General features: G+C 44.7%; 1 protein-coding gene and 1 long non-coding RNA gene across 2 annotated transcripts; one reads left to right on the forward strand and one right to left on the reverse strand.

Annotated features, from left to right (window-relative positions):
* The first annotated feature begins 3248 nt into the window (after positions 1-3248).
* Positions 3249-23897, forward strand: ZDHHC15 (zinc finger DHHC-type palmitoyltransferase 15). The gene is made up of 12 exons (XM_039571754.1): positions 3249-3391; positions 6310-6336; positions 8486-8580; positions 9255-9375; positions 10387-10456; positions 10806-10838; positions 11915-12035; positions 13179-13311; positions 14485-14611; positions 15186-15295; positions 16400-16482; positions 17469-23897. Exons 1-11 carry the CDS (start codon positions 3250-3252, stop codon positions 16441-16443), a joined length of 1023 nt encoding a protein of 340 aa, XP_039427688.1. The 5' UTR covers position 3249; the 3' UTR covers positions 16444-16482; positions 17469-23897.
* LOC109145130 lies at positions 3676-11512 on the reverse strand. The gene is made up of 3 exons (XR_002046381.2): positions 10227-11512; positions 9190-9344; positions 3676-7111 (listed from the first exon to the last, which is right to left on the reverse strand). It is a non-coding gene; the product is annotated as an uncharacterized LOC109145130 (long non-coding RNA).
* Positions 23898-24333: the final 436 nt, after the last annotated feature.

Here is a 24333-nt window from a genome sequence, read left to right on the forward strand (position 1 = left end):
ATAGGGAGGGTTGCTGTGTTTTCCTACAATAAAGGATGAAAATGGGCCAGCCTTGAGGCTCACGAGCTTTTTTAGCTCAGCAGGAGCTCAAGAGCCAGTCAGGGTTGGTTTTAGTTCCCATTTTAGCTCATGGATTATCAAATCTTCTTGGATCTCTGTCACTGATAAGCAAAACCACGTGTAACCTACCCAGATATAAATGTGCCTGACAATTAGGTCACACCTTTATTTTACATCTCCTGGCTTCAGAGTAGTTTGAAAAGTTGGCTCTGCCCAAAGTTTGGCTCCCTGCAGTTTGCAGTCAGTTGTTGTAGCTGACTTTCCCCACAGCTCCAAGGCTCACATGTGTAACAAGCTCAAGCAAGATTTGGAAATGAACAGCGCGGAAGTGCAAACTTCCAAACCAAAGTGCAACTTTGGTTTTCTGGGTTAGAATATAATTTCAAAATTCAGACAGTAACCCAGGCCCAGTTTCACATTCAAGACTGGAGAGACAAACTGCATTTTCCAGTTCGGTGTTTTTTTTTTTTTACAGGCTGAGACAGTTGAGCATTTTCTACCATGAGTAATTTTTTAGATCATTTTCTCACAGGAAAGAGCATCTCAGTGAAAGTTGAAGATATGGGTTTTTTCTACAATTGTTGTAAAAACTGTCATTTCTTTCCTGATTTATACTATTTCTTGCTTTCTTTTAGCTGGTTTTGGACCAATGCCAGAGCCATCTTAGTTGCTGTCAGCCTTGCTCTGGTCTGCAGACTGCAGATGATGTGTTCCCTGATGCCCAGGGCGTCTCTGCCACTGGTGAGTCATCACCATCTTCCTTTCTTTAAGCACCCAACAATTTGTTTTTTGAGAAGAACCAGTGATGATGAGCCTTATTTAAATTACCCTAAAGCTGCTGGTACTTGGGTGTTTTTCTGCAGTCTGTGCCAGTAGTTTTGAACAGTGGAGTTACACTATGGATGCAATCACAGCTTCCTGAACTCTGCACAAGTTTAAAGTTGTGTGAGCTATGTCTTAGCAGGAAACTGCTCATGGTCAGGGTTAAATTTAAAGATTTGGATGTTATTTAAGATAATTCCATACCTTCCTTGCAGCTGTTGCAGTTTCTCTGAAGCCCAGTGAGGCTGCACACCCAGAGAGGACTTCCTTTACTTTGTGCAATTGGCTGAAGGTAAGCTTTAGATTTAATTTTTATTTTGAGTAACACCTGCAGTGTTGGTTTCTGGAAAGGGCACGAGGTGCCTTATCCCACTTCTATCTCGCTCCAGCTATTTCAAATGGGGAGCTACCAGCTGAACCACAAGTGCAAGAATACATTCTAAGAATCACAAGATTTAAGGTCACCTGATTGTTTTTGTTTTAAAGAGCTGTATTTGGGAATCTCTTACCTCAGATGAGCTCATGTTTCTATAACTAAGTCTCCCCTGGAAGCCCATGAAACCAAAGAATTTTGAAGATAATCCTTAGAGCACTTAGAAAAACTGGATGTTGAACAAAAGAAAAAGTCTTAACTTTATTTGCAGAGGCTTTATCTGATGAGGTCTGCTCACTTTTAGCGTGTTCCTTTGCTGTCTGTTGGGAAGGTGCCTTCCTGCCTTACATGAACACGCAGGAAAAATGTCCCATGGATATGTTCTTCATCCCACCTATCCCAGGAGAGGAGATTCTGTGAGTTGCTTCAGGGAGTGATTTAACTCACAAGAGTTATTTTTAAATCTTACTGATTGTAAAATGTATTGCTGGCAAAAATATTGGTTCTCAGCACTTATGCAGTGGGGGAAGGAGAGAAAGCAAAGGAGCACTCACATCTTGCTCTCCTAAATCCTCAAAACTTTGAGTGTATGTGTTCTAAATCCCTTTCCTGAACGTCCTGGGATCGTTTCCATCTTAAAATATTGAGAGAACTAAATATGGAGTTACAGGTGTGGTCTGAGGATTTGTGGGTGATGTCTTAATTCGGGGATCTGGGCAGAAGAATGGCAAATATGGTGCCTGTACCCAAAAGGAGAGGGTAAAGAGAGCACAGCTCCAAATGTGATCCCAACAAGGGAAGTTTTAGAACAAATTCTGAGGAGAAAAAAACCTTGCTGAACAAAGAGGTGACCAGAAAGTATCACAAATTGCACCAGGGGTTTGTCAGAAGAACATTCTGTCAGATAAGTCATTCTCTTGAGGAGAAAACTAATTTCCTTACTAGACGTGATAGAGTGGAGTTAATTACCTGGAGCTGTAACTCAAATCACTGAGAGTGGGAATGAGGAGGTTCCTACAGGAATTCAGAGGGGCTTGTGGAGCAGTCTGGGGCAGTGTGGGGGGGTCTTTTTGTTTTCTTTCTTGTACATTAAATGCCATGTTCCCAGGCTGCTGGAGGGAACACTCATTTTGTTCCACGAGTTGTCTGGAATCTGATCCTCCCATGGATATTCCGTAGTAATAAGTGATTACGTACATATTCACTTGTGTGTGTATATATTTACATAATCCTAGGTGTGCACTTAGGGATTTGGAGAGCAATGCAAAGCTGTTGTTGGTGCAGAGGACAGGACAGTGCTACCAGATCACAGAACCCCAGGATAGGTCAGGATGGGAGGGACCACAGTGGGTCCATGTGGGGCCACCTCCCTGCTCCAGCAGGGCCATCCCCGAGCACAGGCCACAGGATTGTGTCCAGACAGCTCTGGAATATCCTCAGGGAGGAGACTCCACAGCCTCTCTGGTTTCTGTTTAGGGCTGGGCACTGCTCAGGGCAGAAGTTCTGCCTCCTGTGCAGGGGGAGCTCCATGGGATCGGTTCTGCCCGTTCCTCTGGTCCATTGCTGGGCTCCACGGAGCAGAGCCTGGTCCATCCTCTGACACCTCCTTTTAGACGTTTATTAACGAGCCGTCTCCTCCCAAGGCTGCTCAGCCCCAGCTCCCTCAGCCCTCCCCCTCAGAGACGCTCCGGCCCCTCCATCACCGCGGCAGCCCCGGCTGGACCCGCGCGGGTGCTGCACTGTGGGGAGCCCGGAACTGCACACAGCGCCGCAGGTGTGCCCCACAGGGCTGAGCAGAGCGGGCAGCATCGCCTCCCTCCTCTGGCCGACAGCACAAAGCCCAGAACCGGGCGGGTTTTGAGGGAAAAGCGTGCTTGGAGAAAAGCTCCCTCCGGAGACGCCCGCCCCGCCAGGGGGCGCCGCTGCTGCACGCAGGCCGCTCAGCCGAGCGCCGAGCGCGCCGGCTCCGGCCCAGCCCGCGCAGCCGCGCGCCGATGCGCGGCGCTGAGGGCGGCGGGATGGCGCTGTGGCGGGGGCTGCGCTGCTGCCGCCGCGCCTTCGCCTGGCTGCCCGTGCTGCTCATCGCGCTGCTCCTGCTCTGGTCCTACTACGGATACGTCTGCGAGCTCTGCCTCGGTGAGCGCCCGCCCGCGCCCAGCGGGGCCCGCCCGCCCCGGGCCGCGCCTCGGCACCGCCGGGGCCCCGCGGGGTTGCGGGCGGGGGGCGAGGCGGGCCGGGGGCTTCGGGCCATTCCCTGTCTCCTTCTCCTCTTCCCCTCCTCCTCCTCCTCCTCTTTCTCTCCTTTTCCTCTCCTTCTCCCCTTCCTTTCCGTTCTCCTTATCCTCTCCTCCTCCTCCCGTCTCGCCGGTGTGAGCGGGGCCGTGCAGCGCGGTGTCCCGAGGCTCCCATCCCGGCAGTGATGCGTGCAGAGGGACAAACACTTTATTTCGAGTCGAGCCATTACGGGATTAATGAGGGGGTTTAGGGCGTGCTGCCCTGCTTTCCACAGGGTTTGTAACCCGGCCGGGCTGGGTGCGGGTTGTGGGTGCTGTTTGTTAGTCATGAGCCCTTGTTTTGTGCATCCCTGTCAGCAGGGAGGTGAGCTTGGGAGGGCTGGGAGAGTGATCCCGCAGTGAAAGCCAGTGTTGTTATGATTTGATAACGTCCAGATGTGATTTATGAGCTAAGCGGTAACAAACGTCAGTCTGTGCCCTGCCTTACCATGGTTTTATATTTATAGTCTGTAAAGGAAAGAAAGAGTTTACGTGAAATCCCACTCAGGAGTGGAATTATTACAGTAGCACTGAAAACACTACCTTTTAGAAAAGGAAGTTTTATGCTGTCTGGTAATTGTATATTTAATGTAGCAATTTAACTCTATAGTAAGTTATAAACTTTCTTCTGTTTGTTATTTCTGGTTGAGTGTGCTACTAGAAAAAAAGGGTTGGCAGGTCTGGTGGAGAGAAGAGCTGGAAGCTTGGATTTGTGAAATTGTGAGGAGATGTGGCTCCTCAGGACAGAGTAAGGCAGATAAAGGAAACCAGAGGTCCCAGAAAGGACAGTCTGAGATGTTCCTGGGGCAGGAGCTGCCTTCTGGTGCTCCACAAACATAAATCAGGTGTGTGTTAAGGTTGGCATTGCAGTGAGACCTGTTGTTTTCTCTTGATGGGAACTAGAATGAAATGCAGCTTCTGTGGTCTGTTTTAATCAGCAGCTTGGCAAAGCCCCCAAACACTCCGTCACATTTATCCCATCTCTGAGGCTGTGGGCTGTTTCTTTCAAGAATTCACATAGAATGATATCTCTGAGGTGCATGGAACTGTCATTACAACATCCAAGTTTAAGAACAATGGCATTGGAACATCCAAGACAAAAAATGTAGAGTGTTTTCCTGAATGCTGTCAGTCTTTTGAAATGTGCTGTGTAAATTCAGAGATACTGAACACAGGCTGATCCCAGGTCTCAGTGCAGCTGTTAGAGGAGACTCAGGTGATTTGAGTGGGGTTTGGATTGGGGCTGTGCTGCTCTGCAAATGCTGGGTCAGCTGGCAGGAGCTCAGCTTGCTGCCTGGAATCACTGCTTAAAATCATTCATTTGCCCACACCTGCCTATCTTTTTTTTTGCCCCATTTCTCTCTCATCTCTTTTATTTGTGTGTGGAGGAGTTTACCTCTGCAGAAGCTGAAATGACTGAATTATTTCAGGATTTAAGCATGAACTGTTGGCCTGTGCTGTTTCTTGCCAACCATCTCCCAGGACATTGTGTCTCTCCACATTTCTAACACAGCAAGGCTTGCTGAGCTGGCTGCCTCTTCTCAGCTGCTGGGAGCATGTAAATAGTGAATGCTTTGTCTGGAACCTTGGTTTGCATCTTCAGTTGTGCCGAGCACTGGAAGTGCTGTGGGGGTGATGTCTGGGAGGCACCTCCTGATGCTGGGTTTGAGCTCTCAGTGACTGGGGTGGCCAGTGAGTCATAGGAGGAGGCCTCAGTTTTCATTTGGCTGGTGGTTGCTGCCACAGTGACAACAGTGATCCTGCCATAGAACCTTTTATATCATCTGTCTTTATGGTCTTTTCTCAAGTAAAATCCTTTGTGAGGCCCTGCTGCAGGTGTGGTCAGGAGGGAGCTGGGCAGTGTTTGTGAAAAGCTCATCATTGCTTGACTGGCAGCAAAGCAAAGGAAAAACTAAAGATTTCCTAACAGTCTTGTTTACCTGAAATTGAGTGGGCAGAGACACAGCAAAGATGCAGTTTATTTTTTCATCTACGCTTCTGTGTGTCACAGAGCTTTGTCTTCCAAGCAGTGCTCTGTCAAAATATCACAGAACTCTCTGTTTTCAGTTCAAGAAAGCTGTCCTTGTCTCTTCTGTTAAACTTGGATGCTGGCTTTTAAAATAATGGATGGATTTTCAAATAGTCATTACAAGCAGACATTGAACAATGTACCTTTTGCTGGTTGCTCAAAGGGCTTCTGTTAGTAGGGGCTTTTCTCTCATTTTGGTGAAGCAAGAAGGCGTTGTAAAATTTCTGCTGGTAGGAAGTGTAAAAACAATGGAGTCATTGCAGTTGCTGACTCGGCCAAAGCTGAGAAATTTATGACTTCTTAATTATTCTGATGCAGAAATGCTTTGGGACAGTGCTTACAGTGGAGGGTCAAGACAACCTGGAGTAGAAAGCAGCTACGAGTATGTGGTAAATGCAGAGAGATAAATCTTGGACTGGTGCTAGAGGAGCCCTGGTGATCTTATCACTGTCACCAGAGGATTGGTTGTGTCATATTTCTAATGCAAAATATACAGAATATATAGAAATACAGCAGAAAATACAGCACAAGCAACAGTTACTGAACATCTTGCTGTGGGGGTGTGCGTGAGTGAAGAAGAGTTGTTACGGATGCTTTTGATTTGATGCTGAACTGTGGGTTCTCTCTTTGCCTCTTGAATTTGAAGGTTTTTTCCTAAAATGGCTGTATTTCACATAGAAATGTTATTTGTCACAAACTTCTCTGGGATTCCTATTTGCTTTCTGGACACATGTTTTTTTTTTCTTTTCCAGTGACTGTGAGCAACCCTGTGGAAAAAGGTACGTGTGATAATTTATTATTTGACATTCAATCCTTGTGTAAAAGGATTCACAAATGTTCTGGGTGAAATACCAGAAATATTTGCTGTTAATTTTTTAAAGGTGCATCCTCTTTCAGTGTTTTTTTCCTGTAATTGCACCCTCCTGAGGATACACAGCATGCTGCACCTTCTGGGTGCATCGAGAAATGCCCTGTTTAGTCACAGTATGGGCAGAACATGGAAAAGCTTTGATCCTCTGAGTCTTCAGGAAAAGCTCTGTGTGTCTGTGCACACCCACACACCTCTTCTCCCTTTCCCTTACACAGTTCCAGAGCCGATTTTACAAGCCAAACAGAAAATACTAGTTCCCATCTGCAGCCCACTTGGTTTTTTTTGCTGTTCCATTTGATCTTTCAGTGAAAGCTATTTTTGATAAAGTTTTTTTCTCAGTTCTGGTGCCCACTAACAGAAGTTGAGTCATAACACAGTAGGATTGCTCAATGACCGGTGTGTTGGTGAAGACGATGGCCATGTTGGAGGAATAAGGAGTCAGTGGCTGTTGTAACGTTCTTCCCCTTCTTTCCTGGAGGAGCTTTGGATGCTTTTGGCTAATCCAAGTGTTCTCTCGGTGACTTTCTTCTTCTGGGGTTATGAAGGACAGAAGTAGGTGTAGTGTAAGTTGTTCCATGAAGAGCAGTGCCAGCTGACATTTACAGATCCTTCAGATTGCTGTATCCAGTAAATTCTCTTTCCCCTATAGAGCACTTCTAATGTTTGAAATTGCTACAGAGAAACTACAGAAAGCAGGATGTTAATGACTACTCAGCAGAAGAAAGTTAATAGTTGCCTAATCTATTAGTGCATCTCCAGGTCAGCTTCCTCTAACTTGCTGCTGGGCTGCTTGATGAACAAAATTAAACCTGTTGCAAGATTTATCTCCTTCCATAGCAATTAAAAACGGCTGAGCTCCACCTGCATGTAGTGTAGGGATAACATCTCCAACCAGCTTGGAGCATGAGAATGACTTAGCTGTGATTCACAGCTCCTTCCCACAGTCCATCACATCCTTGTGAGATGTGTTCCATCATTTGCCATCTCATTAGAAAATCTCACTGATGAATTTGGCCTTTTTTACCAATTTTCACACAGGAAAAGAAGTGTTTTGACATAGTTAAGAAGTGTTTGGATTTTAGATTTCTCTTTCCAAGTAGTTATTTTAATCTTAGTTTCTAGAATTTGAAGCTTAAATGGGAGAAATGAGATTGTTATTGCAATTAAATGATGTGTTTAGATAAAACTATCTTGTAACTGTTTGATAATGTCTTCATGAGCTGAGTGTTAAAGAAATGGTAGATAGTCTGTGGAGCTGAAGGACAGCTCCTTTGGCTCCCTGTCCATGGAATGCCTGCTAATGCCAAAGGCTCTGGTGTAAGGTTTGCATGTAGAACTAAGACTGTTCTGACATGTGCTGGTTTCACATGATAAGGTTGTGTCTGCTAGTTTACAGTTCTTCCCCAGTACTCACAAGACCTATTTTGCTCAATATGAGGGCATTTTTCCTGATTTATTTTATTGCATCAACCGTGGCAAATGTAAAAGATGTTTAATAAGAGATCTGGCTTTTTCTGGTGACATAAAGCTCATGTTATTTCTCTCTGCTCTCAGAAGAAGAACGTGCAGAAGTGGGCAGTGCACACTCTGTTTCCCAGCTGCATTTAGTAGCCACTGAAGCCCAATACTGGGAGGTGCTGGAGCATTGCAAAATTAACCTTTACACTGCTCAGCACCAGGCAGTTCTGCTGGGCCTGTGCCTGGGACATGGGGAAGAGGCAGCAATCCTGTCATTCCCAGTGGTACAGGGTTGTCACCTGCCCTGTGGGACAATTCTCTTACAGCTGCATCTTTCTCACCCACAGAATGGGATCAGGTGGAGCAGGGGAGGCTCTGAGATTGGTCACCCCTGAGCTCTGGGATGCTGCTGACCCTGAGCCATAAGGTTTAGCTGGACTGCAATAATGGGTGGCACTGGATGGCCATCTGTCTTTTCCTTTCTTTTTTTTTTTTTAACATTGTTGTGAAAAATTTCAATAATGCCCATCATGGATGAAACCTTTGCTTAAGAAGTCATTGCTCTGTTTCTGTTTTTTCTTTTCTTGTTTTGTTTTTAGTGGCCTATCTTGTAGTATTCCATATTCTCTTTGTGCTCTTTGTGTGGACATATTGGAAGTCTGTTTTCACTCTCCCAATACAACCAGGCAAAAAGGTAAGAGACCCAACACCTTTCATTCCTTGCAAACTAAAAGCAGAGATGTTAAAGAGAACTCAAAAATCCTTCAGTCTAGTTGATCTGGAGAACAGAGTCAGAGGCAAATGTGTTTTAATTCTTCCCTACCAATTATTCGATATGTTGTTTGGATTGGTAGATTTAATTTTTTTAATTGCATTTTGTTTTATCTCTCTATGAAATACTAATAAATCACTATATTTGAAGCAACAGAATGAGGCTGATATTTGTGTGGCACTTCAAATATACACAGCCTTGCTCTGATCCTGATTACAGGAATGTAAATTTATAAATAACAACTAATGCCAGTTTAAAAAATATAAAACTGTGGCTTGGAGACAGGTTCTTGCTCACTAGAGATGTGCTGAATGTGTTATAAAGGTGAGTAATGATCATCATCTAAGGCAGCAATAGGAACAATTCTAGTACGTTGTTTTATGAGCCTTAATTTCACTTTTTCATTTCTTATTGATGTCTCACAGTATTCTGGCTCTCCAGCACACACTACCTCCCTGTGTCTTCTTAACAACCACATTTTCCCACCAGATTAATCTTAGGAACAGGAGGTAAAAATGTTTCCAAACTCACCTGTGTTTGAAATGCTCCCTCTGCTCCCCATGGGTAACTGCTCCTCTCGTGGCCTCTGCTTGCAGTTCCACATGTCCTACGCTGACCAGGAGCGCTACGAGAACGAGGAGAGGCCCGAGGTGCAGAGGCAGATCCTCGCCGAGATCGCCAGGAAGCTGCCGGTGTACACGAGGACAGGGAATGGAGGTCAGCTCAGCACGGAGCTCGTGGCCCCAAATCCACCCTCACGCACTCCAGCAGCACAGGCTGGCACTCAGAGGATCCTGCTGACCAACAGCATTCCCCGTGCCACTGCAGGCACCCACTAACTCCTGTGCAAAGGATTTGAATGCCTTTGCTCTCAGGGAAAACAAAAAAAGCCTTGAACCCTCCCGTGCAGTGCAGTGCCAGGTGCTACCTTTGAGAAGCAAGATGTTACCACATGTGCTGTCTGTGTTTAGAAATAGCAGTAGAATAACCAAATCTGTCATAATTTTTACTTAAAATGCAGTCTGGCTTAGAGATGCAGAACATCTGTGACCAGTTTTCTGGACTATGTTCAGTGATTAAATGCCTGCTGCACTCCCTTCACAGCTTAAAGAAATCTGTGTTCATACTGGAGGCTCTGACCTGTTCATTTCTGTCAGGCAGGCCGAAGAATTTTGAAGTAGAGAACTGGAATAAATAGAGAATTATCAAAATGAAGAGTAGGTAGTCTGAGTAAATGTGGTAGCAAATGTGCAGTTTTGGTTTGTCACTCTCGAGCTGTATGGTTTAGAGTAAGCTTAGGTTAGAGGTTAGGAAGAAATCCTTCCCTGTGAGGGTGGGGAGGCCCTGGCACAGGGTGCCCAGAGAAGCTGTGACTGCCCCTGGAAGTGTCCAAGGTGAGGTTGGACGGGGCTTGGAGCACCCTGCGATAGTGGAAGGCGTCCCTGCCCATGGCAGGGAGGTGGAAAAAGATGAACTTGAGAGTCCCTGCCAATCCAAACCATGATTTTGTGCTTTCTCCATTGTTGCCCCATCTGCAAGTATCCATCGGAATTCTGAGTGTTGCTTACCTGATTGTGACCTGGCAGCAAACACCAGCTGCAAACCCAGTCACCTGCTGCAGCGATAGAGGAAGGAAAAAGAATAGTTAGGAAATGAGCACAGGATCAACTAACCCATGAAAAAAGAGCACTTTTCCATTATTTGGTGTTAATTTGTCTCTAATTCCAGGGATTCGGTTCTGTGACAGATGCCAGCTGATCAAACCTGATCGTTGTCACCATTGCTCTGTTTGTGCCATGTAAGTTATGGGCTGTCCTTCACCCAAGTGCAGTCACCACGAGGTTCTGTGAGTGGGCTGCTGCTTCATGTGCCTTTTTACTCAAAGGTGCCCCAGGGTCTCTGCTCCTGCTGCAGCCAGCAGTGCTCTAGGGCAGGAATCATGTTCATGTCTCTTTATCTAACACAAGAACCAAGGACATTAGTTGGTCTTCAAACTCTAAGAAATGTTCCATCTTAAAATTTTATGTACCTTAAAAAACTTCTGTCATGTAGAAATCTCTCAAAAATCAAAGGTTTTACTGCTGATCTGCAGTTGGTAATGAAGTACCAATAAACATTTTCCATTTTTCTTTTTTGTCCTTTTGCAGGTGTGTGCTAAAAATGGATCATCACTGTCCATGGTATGTCCTAGATACTGGTTTGTGGTTTTCTGAAAGGGAAGGCTACTTACATATATTTCTGTATGCCTCTCATGTCTGTATGTCTCTCACATTTTAGGCCATTCATCTCTTTAGTTTGGGAAATTTATAAAATAATTGCACTTTGAAATTGCCTGAAATGATATTTTAACAAGTCATTCATGATTGCTCCATAACCCATGTGTAAAATTGCTATTATATTGATAAAATTTAAACCCCAACTGCTGATTCACTCATTAACTATTATTAAAATTTGAAAGGAACTCCAGCTTAGCCTTTTCTTTGGGCTCTCTGAGAGTTTCAGCTGCACTTGGGATGCTTTCAGTAACATTTGCACGTGGATTGTTTCTGAACAATCTGGTCAGAGACAGTCTGTGCAGAAAGGTGCATGGATTAATTGAGCTTTACACTTTTGAGAATTGCTGCCACTAAGTTTCTTAAACTCCTCCTTTTTTTTTAAGAAAAAAAACAAAGGAAGATTTAAGAAATCAGAAGCAACACAAACATTTCCCTACCTGAACCTCCCCAGTGATCAAAATTGTAGAGGATTTTCCAAACCTGAGTTCTGACACAAACAGCCACTAGGGGTTTTTTGTACATCCCCTTGTTTCTTTCTAGAGTTGTCCTGTGCATGGCAAATTCTAACCAAAGGTGGGGTTAACTGGGGCTGTGTGTAAACAAACAGGCAGTGGGGAGGTGGCTCCTGAGGTCTGCAAATGAATAAAGCAGCACAGAAGTCCCAGATCTGATTGCCTTGGCAGACAAGACCCAGACAGGAGGAACGAGTTCCTGCCTCTGTGCCCCATTTACCTGCGGTAGCAACCTTAAAACAATTCCAAAAATCTGGACTGTGCTTCTCCTTGGCCCACAGGAAGGGCTTGAGTGAAAAGCAGAGCCTTCAGGTCTGTTCCCTGTTGGCCACTAAGGGGAGCTGCTTATTGGCAAATTCGGTTGTGTGATCACGGGGTTTAAACCCCCCCAGAACTGGTCGTGCTCATTGTGTTACAACCACTGTGTGCTGCACAAATCCTGATTTCAACTTTGCTTTTGTCCTCCAGGGTGAATAACTGCATTGGATTTTCTAACTACAAATTCTTTCTACTGTTCTTAGCCTATTCTTTGTTGTATTGCTTGTATATTGCTGCAACAGTCTTCAAGTATTTCATTAAGTATTGGACAGTAAGTCATGAAATCCGGTTCCTTTTTCATCTGCTGTGAGTCTCGTGGGCTTTAGTGACTCTCGGTGCTTTGCTGCTGCCAGGCAGTGGAGGGGCTGCATTTTCCTGGGAGGTGTTTCCCTGGGCCCTTTGGGAATCCAGCTGCTGTTAGATGTCCAAAATGCACAAAGCAAGAAGCAAGTAGCCTTCAGGAATTTCAGACTGCAGATTAGCTTCTGGCAGAGAGGTTATATCCCTTCCCTGTCCTTGTGTTTGCACGGGTGTCTCTTGCAATGTTTGGCATTGATTTGTACATATTTACTGAGAAGAAAAAACCAAAACAGGTCAAAAAACCTTGTTCATTTTCTAGTCCACACAGGCCTCCTCCCTCAGTTCAAAAACAGAGTGAACCAAAGCAGGCTTTTATTCAGTTACTGCCGGTCGTTTGTATGCAAGTAAGGGCAGCTGACAGCTCCAGTAAGACACTGGCCCTTGGCCTCTAGTTTCTGTCCCCTCTGCTCAATAAGTCTGTATGTTTGTGTTTAAGTAATTTTGCTGTGCACTAATTGTTCCCCGCACTAAACAAGCTACAGCCCTGAGCCCTGGAGGTCCCCAGAGCCTGCCTGTGTTGCTGCTGGGCACCTCTGGCACTTGACTATTCTGCTGTAGAGGGAAAGGAGCCTTTCTTCTGCTTGGGAGTTCCCACTTGGCTTTTAAACTTTCCCCACCGCTCTGTGCTCAGTTCTAACACTCCCCGATAGCTGCAGAGGTCAGGTTCTCTGGGCTTACCTTGAGCAAGCTGCAGAATTTTAATGTATGCACAGGAAACTCAGCAGAACTTAAACAGGGCTTCAAGAGCTGCTGCCTGCTTATTTCCCATGGGGACAGGGTGTTCCTCCTGCCCACCTGGGCAGCTGTGGTGGGCTGGCTCTGAGCCATACAAAGAGTTAATAACACCCCCTGCTCTTTGTGCTGTGGTACAGGAGGGGAAATGAACCACATTCATTCCTTTGTCTCTTTTTGCTTTTTATAGTAAGGTTGACTTTTGTCTATAAAAGTTTGAGAACTCCCAATAGGAGTTTTAGAAATTATCTTTCTTTAAGTACAAGGAACTTCCATCTTTAATTTGTTCCTATCACTTGTTCTGTGTTGCTTTCCTTTCCAGGGTGAGCTGACCAATGGACGTTCCAAATTTCACATCCTTTTCCTTCTCTTTGTGGCAATCATGTTCTTTGTAAGCCTCATGTTTCTGTTTGGCTACCACTGCTGGCTCGTCAGCAGGAACAGATCCACTCTAGGTGAGGCTCTTGTGTCTGTCTCCTTCCAGTAAGACACACCAAAGATGCTGTAAGAAGAAAAAAAGAAAAGGAAAAAGGCATTTGTTCTATTTTTGTATGTTCCTGCTGCTTTATGAGGGGAGGAAGATTTAAGATCTTGGTACAAGCTGCAGAAATTTGTCACTGCAAATGAGCTGCATTTATTAGCTGGTGTGACAAAAGCTTTGTTAGGGAAACCAGAGCCTTAAAGTGTAGAAGTCCAATTATAAAAATGTTATGCATATGTAAAACTATATTTGCTGTGAAATGAGTGCAGCTTTTCAGGAAAAATGGTTTGTTATGCTCCTATGCTGTATCCCAATCCAGCTTAGTGAGCTTGGGAAACACCGTGTCCACCTTCTCTGATAAAGGCAAAGAAATTGGGACTGTAAAACCAAAGACATTATCATCTAAAATAATATCATTTTCCCAAGACGTTTCTTTGCCTTTCCTCAGATAAATGTTCACTTTCAAAGCTTTTTGGATAAAGTTTTATAAGAAAACAGAAGCTATCAAGAGTGAGCAAATATTCTGATTTTATCAAGTTATTTACTTCAAAAGTCATTTCATGGGGCACTGAAGCTCAACTATCCCAAAATATCAGACCTGTGCAGCAGCTGAGAAGGGAGATCAAATTGTTCCTAAGACACTCAAGGTTTTTCTCCTCTCTCTTAATTTTATGCCTCACCACAACCCAGAGTTTATTTGCATTTGTTTGTCCCTAGTGCTTGGTCATTGTAACATTAACAAATGAGGTGATTTAAACCCGCAGTGCCACTTCTAGAATGTGCATTGAAGACCAACCTACTTCATTCTGCAGAGTTTTTTACCTAGAAACTTTTACCCTCTGAATTTTCATCAAGTCTCACAGAGTGAAAGATTTTTTAACTCCATTCTCTGGATGAAACAACCCATTGTGGGTTGGTTTGACTGTTCTCTAGGTTCAGTTGCACGACCAAATTCCTGCCTTTGGTTGGAAAGTCTTTAGAGGCTTTGCAAAATGGGAAAAACTGTTGTTTTGAAACTTTGTAGTGCTGTATCTCTAGAATCTGGTAAATCACGTTGTCTTTAGATGGCTACAAGATGCACAGCCCTGTTTCAGAGTGTTTGCCATTGATTTCTTTTTTTCTCCACTGAAATTGTCTCTGTTTGCAGAGGCTTTCTCAGCTCCAGTGTTTCAAAATGGCCCAGATAAAAATGGATTCAATCTTGGCTTTGTGAAGAATCTCCAGCAAGTGTTTGGAGAAGAAAAAAAGCTCTGGTTGCTCCCTATTGCCTCTAGGTAAGTAATAATCAAGTCAGTGCTAAAAGCTGATAAAATTACAGTTTATCCCATTTTGTGTACAGGTTTAGGTCACAGGAACGTGGGATTTTTATGTGTCTGTTGGTAAGAGTGGGGGCATTTTCTGTTGGGTGTCATTCAAACACAGAAGTGTGATTTCTGCCCTGAAGAATCTGTGGGATAAATTGATAAACTATATACCTATTAATTGGTCCTTTTTCATAAATGTTTTCCTTAGTTTCCCCCTCACTTCTAGCTGTCCACAAGTTAATTTTTCCAGGTTTTTTTTTCTGTATTCAAATGACTTGATCCAATTAGCACATTTACCTTCTGCTAAAAGTTACTTGATTCCAGGCCATAAGTTTCAACTTTTGTATTCCAGAGACCTTGAAGAAATTGAGAACTGAAATGAAAGATAAACATGGTACTTTTCAAAGCTTAAAGATGATTTTAAGTAAACATGGGAAATCGTGGCAACAGAAAACTTTGTTTGCAGAAAAAATGCAGAGAAATTGTCATCCTTTAGAGTCACTTGCTGTTTTTGCAGTGTCCCTCTCTGCTTTTTTCCATGCAGCCAGGGGGATGGACATTTTTTCCCAATGAGAGCCTTGAGTGAAGCTCGGAACCCTCTCCTGACAAATGAGGAGCAGTGGGAGGAGGATGGAATAGATGAAGAGCCTCAGGGTAAGGAAATTAGTTGTCCTGACCTACAGTGGCCAACAGATGAATTATAAGGGCTAATCAAATAAAAAAACTGTGTTGGTTAAGTCCCTGGGCAGCTCTGACTTGATTAATGAGCACAGACTGAAAATAAGCTCTACTTTGGAATCAGTTCTTTCTTTTTTTTTTAGCAGTTTTCTACTTGTAACTGAGAGGGTGTTTCAAGGGTTAGAGAAATTGAAATTGCCTCAGACTGAGAATATTTGCATGTAAGTGTTGCTGCATGCAGCACAGTTACTTGGGCCATAAAGTGGTGCCTGCAAAAAGGAGAATATTTAGATTTTTTAAGTATATTTGTCCTCTGGAAGTGGATGAAAACAGACATGCAAACACCTGAGTGCAGGGATACATTCAGGAAGCTACTTTATACTTTGTCCAGCTTCCTTACCAGAGTAAATTCACCTGCTCTCCCTGGTTGGTTCCAAACAAGGTAACACAAATGAGGTTTACAAACAACAAATTTGGCTTTAAAAATAGCAAACTATGGCATTCCTGTGAATTTTTAATGATGCTTAAAATAACTTAAGAATGAGTCAGAGCTTCTTCCAATTTTTATGAACTTTAAATTCTCTGAAGAAATAATTAATTCTTCCATATGAAAACACTGACAGTGAGGTGATTTTTGGCTAGATCAGACCCCAGGTAATGGTCTGGAGCTTATATGAAGTCTCTCAGTTCATAGTGCCTATAAAATAACTGACATTTCCAGGCAGTTGAATTGGATGATCCCTGTGGGTCCTTTCAGCTGAAATATTCAGATTCTCTCTTACACAATAGAAGTAAATCAGTAAAAATGTCAAACCAGAAAGACCTGAAATATTCCATTAAAACTGCAAGACCTTTATTTGTCTTTGTGGCTTTAAAGCTTGTGACTTTGTTATGAAATAAATAAAGCCAATAATAGAGTAATCTCAGTTTAAAAACAGCTGCTCCGTTCTCTCTCAAGTGGTTGTCTATTTTTGTTTGTAATGATCCTTAAAAATGCAGTCCCATGCTTAGTCAAAAATATATTCTCAGTGAGAAAACCAAATTTATTTACCTCTAACTGCTTTGTTTTTCATTGGGCAGGTTCTGGTGAAGCCTCATCCCTTGCCATAGAAAGGGAGACATAGCAGTGTGAAAACACAGTGGTGTAAAGCTGGATCAGAAAGGTCAGTGCTTCTTTCTCTACTTGCCTCAAAACCACTGCTCTGCAGGGAGTGGGGGTGGTTTTGGACAGGTTTGGGCTTTAGCAGAACAATATTTCTCCAGCTTGCCCAAAAATCCCTTGTTCAAGGGGCCCTAAAAGGAAGCAGAGGCTCTCAGTGGCCCTCAGCTGCTGCTGGCACAGGTCACACCAGAGCCACCAGCTCTGTGTGGAGGGGAGGACACAAACCCTGCAGCTCCTCTGGAAAACATGGCAGGAACGACTGCTGCACTGACTTGTGCAGTGACAAGAAGGGAAATCTGTGCAGGGATCCACGGGAGGTGTGGGACGGTGCAGGTGCAGTCTTAAACTGAAGCTGAGAGCAGCCAAGCTGCAGCTGGGAATGAATACAAGGAAGTGCCTTGTAATGCCACATCAGCTGTCACTCTCTTCTCCAGGCTTTCTCTCCCCCTGGAAAAGGTGGGTCCCACAACAGCTGATGCTGGCTGGGGCAGGTGCTGCTTCCAGAACATTCCCTGCTCTGCCACCTGTTCTGACTTGGAGAACAGGGGACACGTCGTGCCACAGGAACTGCAGGCAGTGAGGAGGACACAGTGTCCTGTTTTCCCAGGGGAATGTAACTGACCGAGATTCCAGGAGCATCCTCTGCTGTCCCACTTGCAGGAGGTGGAATTGTCAGATGGAATTTGCCCCTCTCTGTTCCAAGGCAGTCAGTAACTGTGGTGTGGCAGAGCACTGCAATCCATGCCTGGCTCCCCTGGCAGACAGGGCCCCTCCACACTGCTGTCAATGGGCTTCTGGCACGTTGTAGGAGCCCATTTTGTTCCCCAGAGTGTTTTTCTGTCAGTGGTGAGGGCTGCATCCTGCATTCCACCAGGCCAGGCAAGTCATTCTTCATGGCTTTAGAACCACTCCCAAAGCCCAGATCAGCCCTTGATCGCTCATCACAGCAGTGCTATAGTTGCACTTTTTTATTTCTTTAAATTTCAGCTTCCCTCTCAGGAGCCAACATCCCTTCTCTTGGCAAGCACTTCAGTTTCGAGGGGCAGAAAACAGGTGGATCTTCAAGATGAGAAAACATCCTGAAGTATTGTCTGATGGGAATCTGCATTCTAGAGTGCTTCTCCAGAAATCCTGCTGTCCAGATGTCCCAAGGCTTTATAAGTTTAAGTTACAGAGTTAACAGAACAATTTTACAGAGTGATTCTGGCCAATCTTCTTTGGCCTGCTCTCTTTATTTTATAAATACTATATATTTTTTATTCAAAATGGGTAAAAATGTTGATGCTAGTGCACTTCCAAAGGCCTTTTCATTTTGCAAACATCAGGGACTTGAGTTCTTGAAATTCTTCCAAGCCATAATATTCTTGGGAATGGTTATTTATTTTGAGGCTGATTCTCCAACCTTCTCTGACAAGTGGTATTTTCTGTGTTCAAATTCTGAGTCAGTTCAGCTCAATGCAAGACAGACCCAGTTAAATCTGGCACTAAATTGGTAGTTGAATGTAAGAGTGTTGAAAGCAAAAGTGCTGAACATGCACATGTACATGTGCAGCTGTGAAGGAAAATAAAATACTCACATTGCCAGTATCAAGATTCAAGAATATTGTGGCCATAGATTTTTTTAAAAAACTTTTTTTAGGAGGGTGTTATTGTCTCAGAGTTTGGATTATCATGCTCTTTGCCCAATCCTACTTGCAGGTACCTAAAATGCAAAAGGGAACTTCAGACAGTCCAGTTTGCATTAATTCCTAGGGCTAAAATACCCACTCGTTCCTGGATCAGTGTTTGATGGAACTTTGTGTGTTCATGGAGTCAGAAAGGAAGATGAGAATTCGAAATGTGCACTGGAACTCCACCAGTTGTGTTTGGAGTTTACACCCCACAGGGGTGGGGTGAACACCAAAATGCTGAAGACACAATGATATATTGAATTTGTTCAGACTTCTTCCCAGCTCAGTGCACTGACTGGTTTCAGGGCTTTCTGCACTAAGAGGTGATCAGAATTGTTTCTGCGTTTTGCTGCATTTACCGTCAAAGAGGTGTATCCCTGGTTTTGTTCTGGGGAGTGGAACTGAGATTTGGCTGGCTGGATTAGGGACATTTTTCTAGACCTGAGTCCTTTTATTTAATCTGCATGATTCAGCCCAGTCCATCATTCTTGTTTGAATTAGGTGCATGCTAAAAGTATTGGTGTACTGCCTCTAAGATCATTTAGTACCATTTTCTATCCCATTTTTGTGTTTGTTTATCAGCCCACTGGTGTTGACAGTGACTACAGGAGCAGCTGTGCGTGTCAGGAGAAAGGACCTGATGAGTGAGTTTGGTGATGAGGGCTTTGTACAGGCCAAACTCCTTTTTCCCCTGTTCCTCTGCTGCTGCTGCCACGGGGAATCTGTGAGACAGGAGAGCGTTGCAGAGATTCCTTCCCTAAGAGTAGGTGTTTAACTCCTGGTAGATCTGTGCCCTGTGGGCAGGAATTTTGTCTCTCAGCCTCTGCAGTTTGTGTGGAGCAGGCAGTGCTGACCTCTCTGCAATGCCTCACTGCTGAATTTGGTTGTGAAGGGGCCAAGGCGGGCTGGCCCAGGTTTGTGTGGGTTTGTGTCTCTCCTCAGGGTGGCCCTGAACACTGAAAATCCTGCTTCAGCCACCTGAGCCCCATCTGTTGAGTGGCTCTGTCACCAAATGGCTGCTGAGTGCTGGAAGTGTTTTTCCTGTCAATCTAAAGCTGCATTTCTAATGTAAATCTGGTGTTGGGCCTTGTGCTGTGTGTGATGAAAGGTGGCAGCTGAATTAATCACCTCATTCCTTGCAAAATGTGCTCCAGAGGGGGAGCTTGAGAGGATGATGGCAGCTAAACACAACGGGAATTTAGCACCTACAGAGGTGCTATTTGTGCCTTTAAAAACTTTAAATTCCTTGTATATAAAACCAGGAAGATGATTTGGTGACTTTCTGTTTCATTCTGTTAGCTGAAGTGTATTTTTCCAGAGCTGTGTGGATTTACAGGAGTTTTCTGAGCAGGTTCTTGTGCCCTTCCTGGGTTTGGTTCTGGTTACAGCCCTGCCATTATTTGAGTTACTCCTGTGCAAGGCAGCAGCAGCAGAGCTGCCCATGAGCTGTGCAGGAGCTCCCCTGCCTGCTCCTGCTGCTGCACTGCTCATTAGGGAGTACAGAAAATCAGTTTTGTCTTCTGATACCAAGCCAGATACCTTTATGATAGCACAGGTACCCAGCTGAGATTGAGAAACAGTTTTAAATGTTTCCAAGTAACTTTTATTCAGTCACTTTCCTTGCAATTAGTTATGGTCAACTCTTTCCTTTCCTTCAATGCAGCTCAGCCTCCTGTGGTTTTAACAAACTCTTGTCCAGGTAGAAACAATACAAAGTTTTATCACTTCAGAGCCACTTCCCATCAATATCCATACATCAAATGCTGGAAAGCTTCATGAAATGTGAAACAAACCCAAACGTTGTGTAAAATGAGGCAGAACGAAATGGGAAAAACCCACTTGTCTGAGTGAGCAGCTCCATTTTGTTCCCTTCTGCTCACGTAAGGTGATATCCTCATGTTACCCTGGCCTTTGTCCTGTTTATGCTGAGTAAATGCACTGGAAAACAGAAGTTTCTCAGGCTGCTGTGGTCACTGCTGCAGGTGACAAAAGAGAGAATATTCAGCCCAGTGCGTGGTAGTTTTTTTTAACCTGCACATGGCTCTTTCAGGGGTACAACCCACTGCAGCACCTCCTTTGTTTTCCATGCCCTGATCCTCATCCAGAGGCTCTCCGCCATCAGCACTGACCGTAAGGGCTGTTGTATCAAACCTCTCCCCTACCTGCACCCTCCATCCCAACATTTCAGGAGTGGCACTCATCCCACCATCACCAAGGATACTGCAGCTCTGGGAGCTGGCCAGTGATTCCAGTTCATCCTGTGTGTATCTCATACTGCCAGTGCTGCTGTCCCAGCATTCCAGGTACACTCTGAGCCCTCCGTGTGCCAGGAGCAGCCAAAGTGTTCCCACTGGGATTGGCACCATGTGGTGTTCACTGCCAGTGTCTGGGTGTGTGCTGTAAATGCAGTTACAGTCAAAGAACCTGGAGAATCGTTAAGGTTTGAGTCTCGGTTCCGATGCTGATGTCAGTTGTGTGACTGGGGGGGGTTGTGAAGGTCTTGAACTCCAGCCTGGAGCAGTGTGGAGGCAGCAAGGGAACTGTCTTGACCCCATCCAGGGGCTGTTTTCTCTGCTTAGCACTGGATCTACACTAAGCTTTCTCAGCTAGGAGCAACCTTCCCAAGTGATGTCACCACTGGAAAGGAGGGAACACTTTTGTTGGACTTTACTGTGATGCCTCCAGTGTTATTGCTCTACTCCTGCATTCATCCTCTAAAATAACTGACCACTAACAGCCACCCCCTCATCTCTCCCCCTTCTCTCCCACTTAATTCAGGTACAAAAACCCAGACAGAACATCATATTGATGTTCCTCTGTGTGGAATTAGGAGTCCTAAGTCCAGTCCTGGCCAAGGAACCAGGGCTTGTGCAACCCTCGCTGCACTGCCAGGTTTCTCTTGCTGAGTTGGAACAGTTTTCAGAGTAGGATAATCTTGTTTTCCTTTAGGCAGGGAGCAGTACCGTATGTCTGAGGAGGCTGCACCCAGTGTGTGTGGGGTGCAGTCACTGGTGAGTGACTGGTGAGAATCAGGAAGCTTCCTAATCGCACTATGCAATGAATGTTTGCTTCCTGGGATAAACAGGAATGGGATTCAGCAAAATCCACGCCAGCTGCAGCTCTGTAGCTCTATATGCTGGTCTGGACTGAAAGCACAACTTGATGCATAAAGTCTGTAATGTGATATGAATGTAAAATGTCAAGGGGAAAAAATCTAAAAATTACTATTTTTTCCCTGAATTTAGCTATGAAGAGTGATGTGCTGAGCTGTTCTCAGGGCCCCTGCATCCTACAGAGCAGTGACTGTGTGCTGAGCAGTTACTCTGTGCAGAGTTGGTGCACTCGTGGAAGGGTTTAATTAGCAGGTGAAGGAGGCACTGCTGACCTTGTGTATTAAGCCAGAATTAATTAACTCAAAAGGGTCACACTTTCATTTCAGTGACTCCTGTGGTACAGATTTTTGAAATGGATCCATAGTACTTGAAAATACCTCAATTTTATTGATATTTTTTCCAATTCTATCAGCTTCTGCTTTGTTCCAGAACACTTGCAAACCTAAACTCGTTCTGAACAGATCAGTGAAGGCATTTGCATGGCAGAGGGGCTGTTTTCATTCCCAGCCTGGTCTGTCAGACCCTGCACTGGCTCTGCCATGGGCTCTTCCTGCCTAGTGCTGCATACCCTACCCTGGTCACAAACACTGAGCTCACACCCACTGCTGCAGGGTTTTAGTCTCTTGTCCTTTTTCCATCCCACTTTGAGTCTTCCCTCTTCCTCCTGAACATACAGTTAAATATTTTCAGCTTTGAGCTGCTTGTGCTGGTTTTTTGGATACTGTGAAGGTGAGTAGGTGTCATTTTATGCAGCTGTGCCACGTATTTTATTTGTAATTAATCTCGCTGTTTGTCAGGTATTGGTTTGTGGTTCCCATAATCAGGGCCAGCTGGCCTTGCTTTTAGAGCAGGATCCCACTTCCTGCATTTTCTCTTTCCTAAAAGCCTCATTTCTTCATTCTCCAGCTTCCATTTGGGATGTAAACCTTGTGAAATAAAATGTAAGTTTACATTTTAAATACAAGCCTGTAAGTTGCTCATGCCTGCATGCTCTTTCAAATACTACTTTTTTCTGTATGAGATTTTAGGATTTACAGCAGCATTTGTAAAACTTTAGTGGGTAACAGCCACTCTTAAAAAAAAAAAATGAAGTTATATTAAGGAGAGGGGAAAAAATCCACAACCAAAAAAAGAAATCCAACAGAAAGGACAAAGGGATCATCTCTGCTTCTTATTCCAGCTGTGCTTGAAAAGCAGTGCCTGCTTGCATCCAGTGCTGGTGTCAAACAGCCCATGGAACACACAGGTATCTGACCTGAAGGCTTCCCTGCTGTTCCAGTACTTCCTGAAGCACTTCCTTGAATTAAGCCTTGGACTAAATCCCACGGGAAGCCTGGAACCCAATGAAATTGCCCCCCCCCTCTCCTTTCTAACCTGGGGAAGGTGTGTGCTGCCCATCTCAGCACTTTCCTCTGTAAAAGAAACAGAAGCCCAAAGGATTCTTGAAAATGTTGGTGTATTATTCCCCTCCCCTGTCTTTTCTGAAGGACCCGGGAGCCTCCAGGATGTGTCCAGGAGAGAACTCCCTCAGCATCTGGAATGCTGCTGATGTAAGGAACTGCTGGGCTGGTGCAGGTGACCTTCCCTGGGAGGAAGGAGGGACAAGGTTGTAACTAAGAGCTGCTGTGAGGAGCTGGAACCTCTTGTTCCACTGTTCTGATTTAGCTCCATCCTTCTTTGGAATTAACTACACTATGGAGGAGCTTCCTGCTGTAGTCACTGCCTGACGAAACAGAGCTACCCCAGAGTGATTCCACATCCATTGTTGGAGCAGGGAGCTTTGGGTTAGGAACATAGGAAGTAGAAAAGCTCTTGTTATTTTATAAATTTATAATCTGCCTGCTCAGATGGCTGGTCCTCATCTGAAAATGCTCTTTGTGGTGCAAGTGGGTCCCTCAAAGATAGAAGTGACCTAAATCTCAGGATCAGAGAATGGCAGAGCTGTGGTGTTGTCAATGTCAGGAGGAGGGTTTAACTTCCTCCCAGAAAAGCCAGGGGGTTTCACGTGCTGGAGCTTTTCCTGGCAGGAAACTGGGGCTGGAGCAGAACACCCACTGCAGGGGCTGCTGTGGGTCAGAGGGCTCCCTTTGGGAGCTCCCTCTGGGCCGGGATCAGTGCTCCCATTGCATCCCGATGGAGCTGACAGAATTGGGAAACAGCAGCAATCCCACTGGAGTGGTTTGTAACTGCATCCAGCTGCTTTTTAGGAACCCAGTGTGGCCTGGGGCTGCCAGTTGCTCCAGCCAGCACTGCTCTGTGCAGCCACTCAGCTGGGTGGCTTAACACACATCCCTCACCCCCAATTCAATAGGAAGTGGTTATTTTCCAAGGAATGTCACACAGGGATTGCTGCCCACCTTTGGGGTGTTGTGTTCAGGAGTTTAATGCTGCTGCTGCTGGCATTGAGACTTTTGATATCAAATCGGTTTTTACAAAAGCTTTGGATACTTGTTTTTACTGTCGGACCAGTGTTCTGACTATGCTGATGCTCTGTGCAGTTTCACTGGCATTTTCCAAGTGTTTGTATGGTTTCTACAGCTGAATATCCTGTATGTTCTGCTTTGTTGTTTTTTATTATGGTTTATACTGTACTGCAGGCAAGGACTGCATTAAAACCATTTTTGGCTAATTCATTAGATTTGTGAATGGTTATTTCCTGTGCTCAGGCTAAACATTCCCTTTCTGGAAGTGTTACACAACTTTAATTAATTGGAATTACTGCTTGGAACAGGGAAGGTTCTTTATCTGTGACAAAAAGATTCACTAAATGCTGGCATTGGTAGGGGCAGCCCAGATCTCAGCACTCCACTCACCTGATGAGAGGTAAGAAGGGACTTGAGAGAACATTCCTTAATCCTGCAATTGTAAAATACGGATATATTTTCAAATAATAATGGTCTATATTGTATTTATGGATTTTCCCAAAGTTACAGTAAGGGGAGGTACTGGCCAGCTGGATATGGTGTACTTGGTGCCAGGGGATTTAAAGCCAAAGCAGGAAGGGATTTGGCTGCAGATTGATGTTTAATGGGACCCATACAGTGAGTGCCTTGAGGCTTTGGAAAGGCT

The sequence above is a fragment of the Corvus cornix genome, chromosome 4A (assembly GCF_000738735.6).
Source record: "Corvus cornix cornix isolate S_Up_H32 chromosome 4A, ASM73873v5, whole genome shotgun sequence".
Classification (NCBI taxonomy): Eukaryota; Metazoa; Chordata; class Aves; order Passeriformes; family Corvidae; genus Corvus; species Corvus cornix.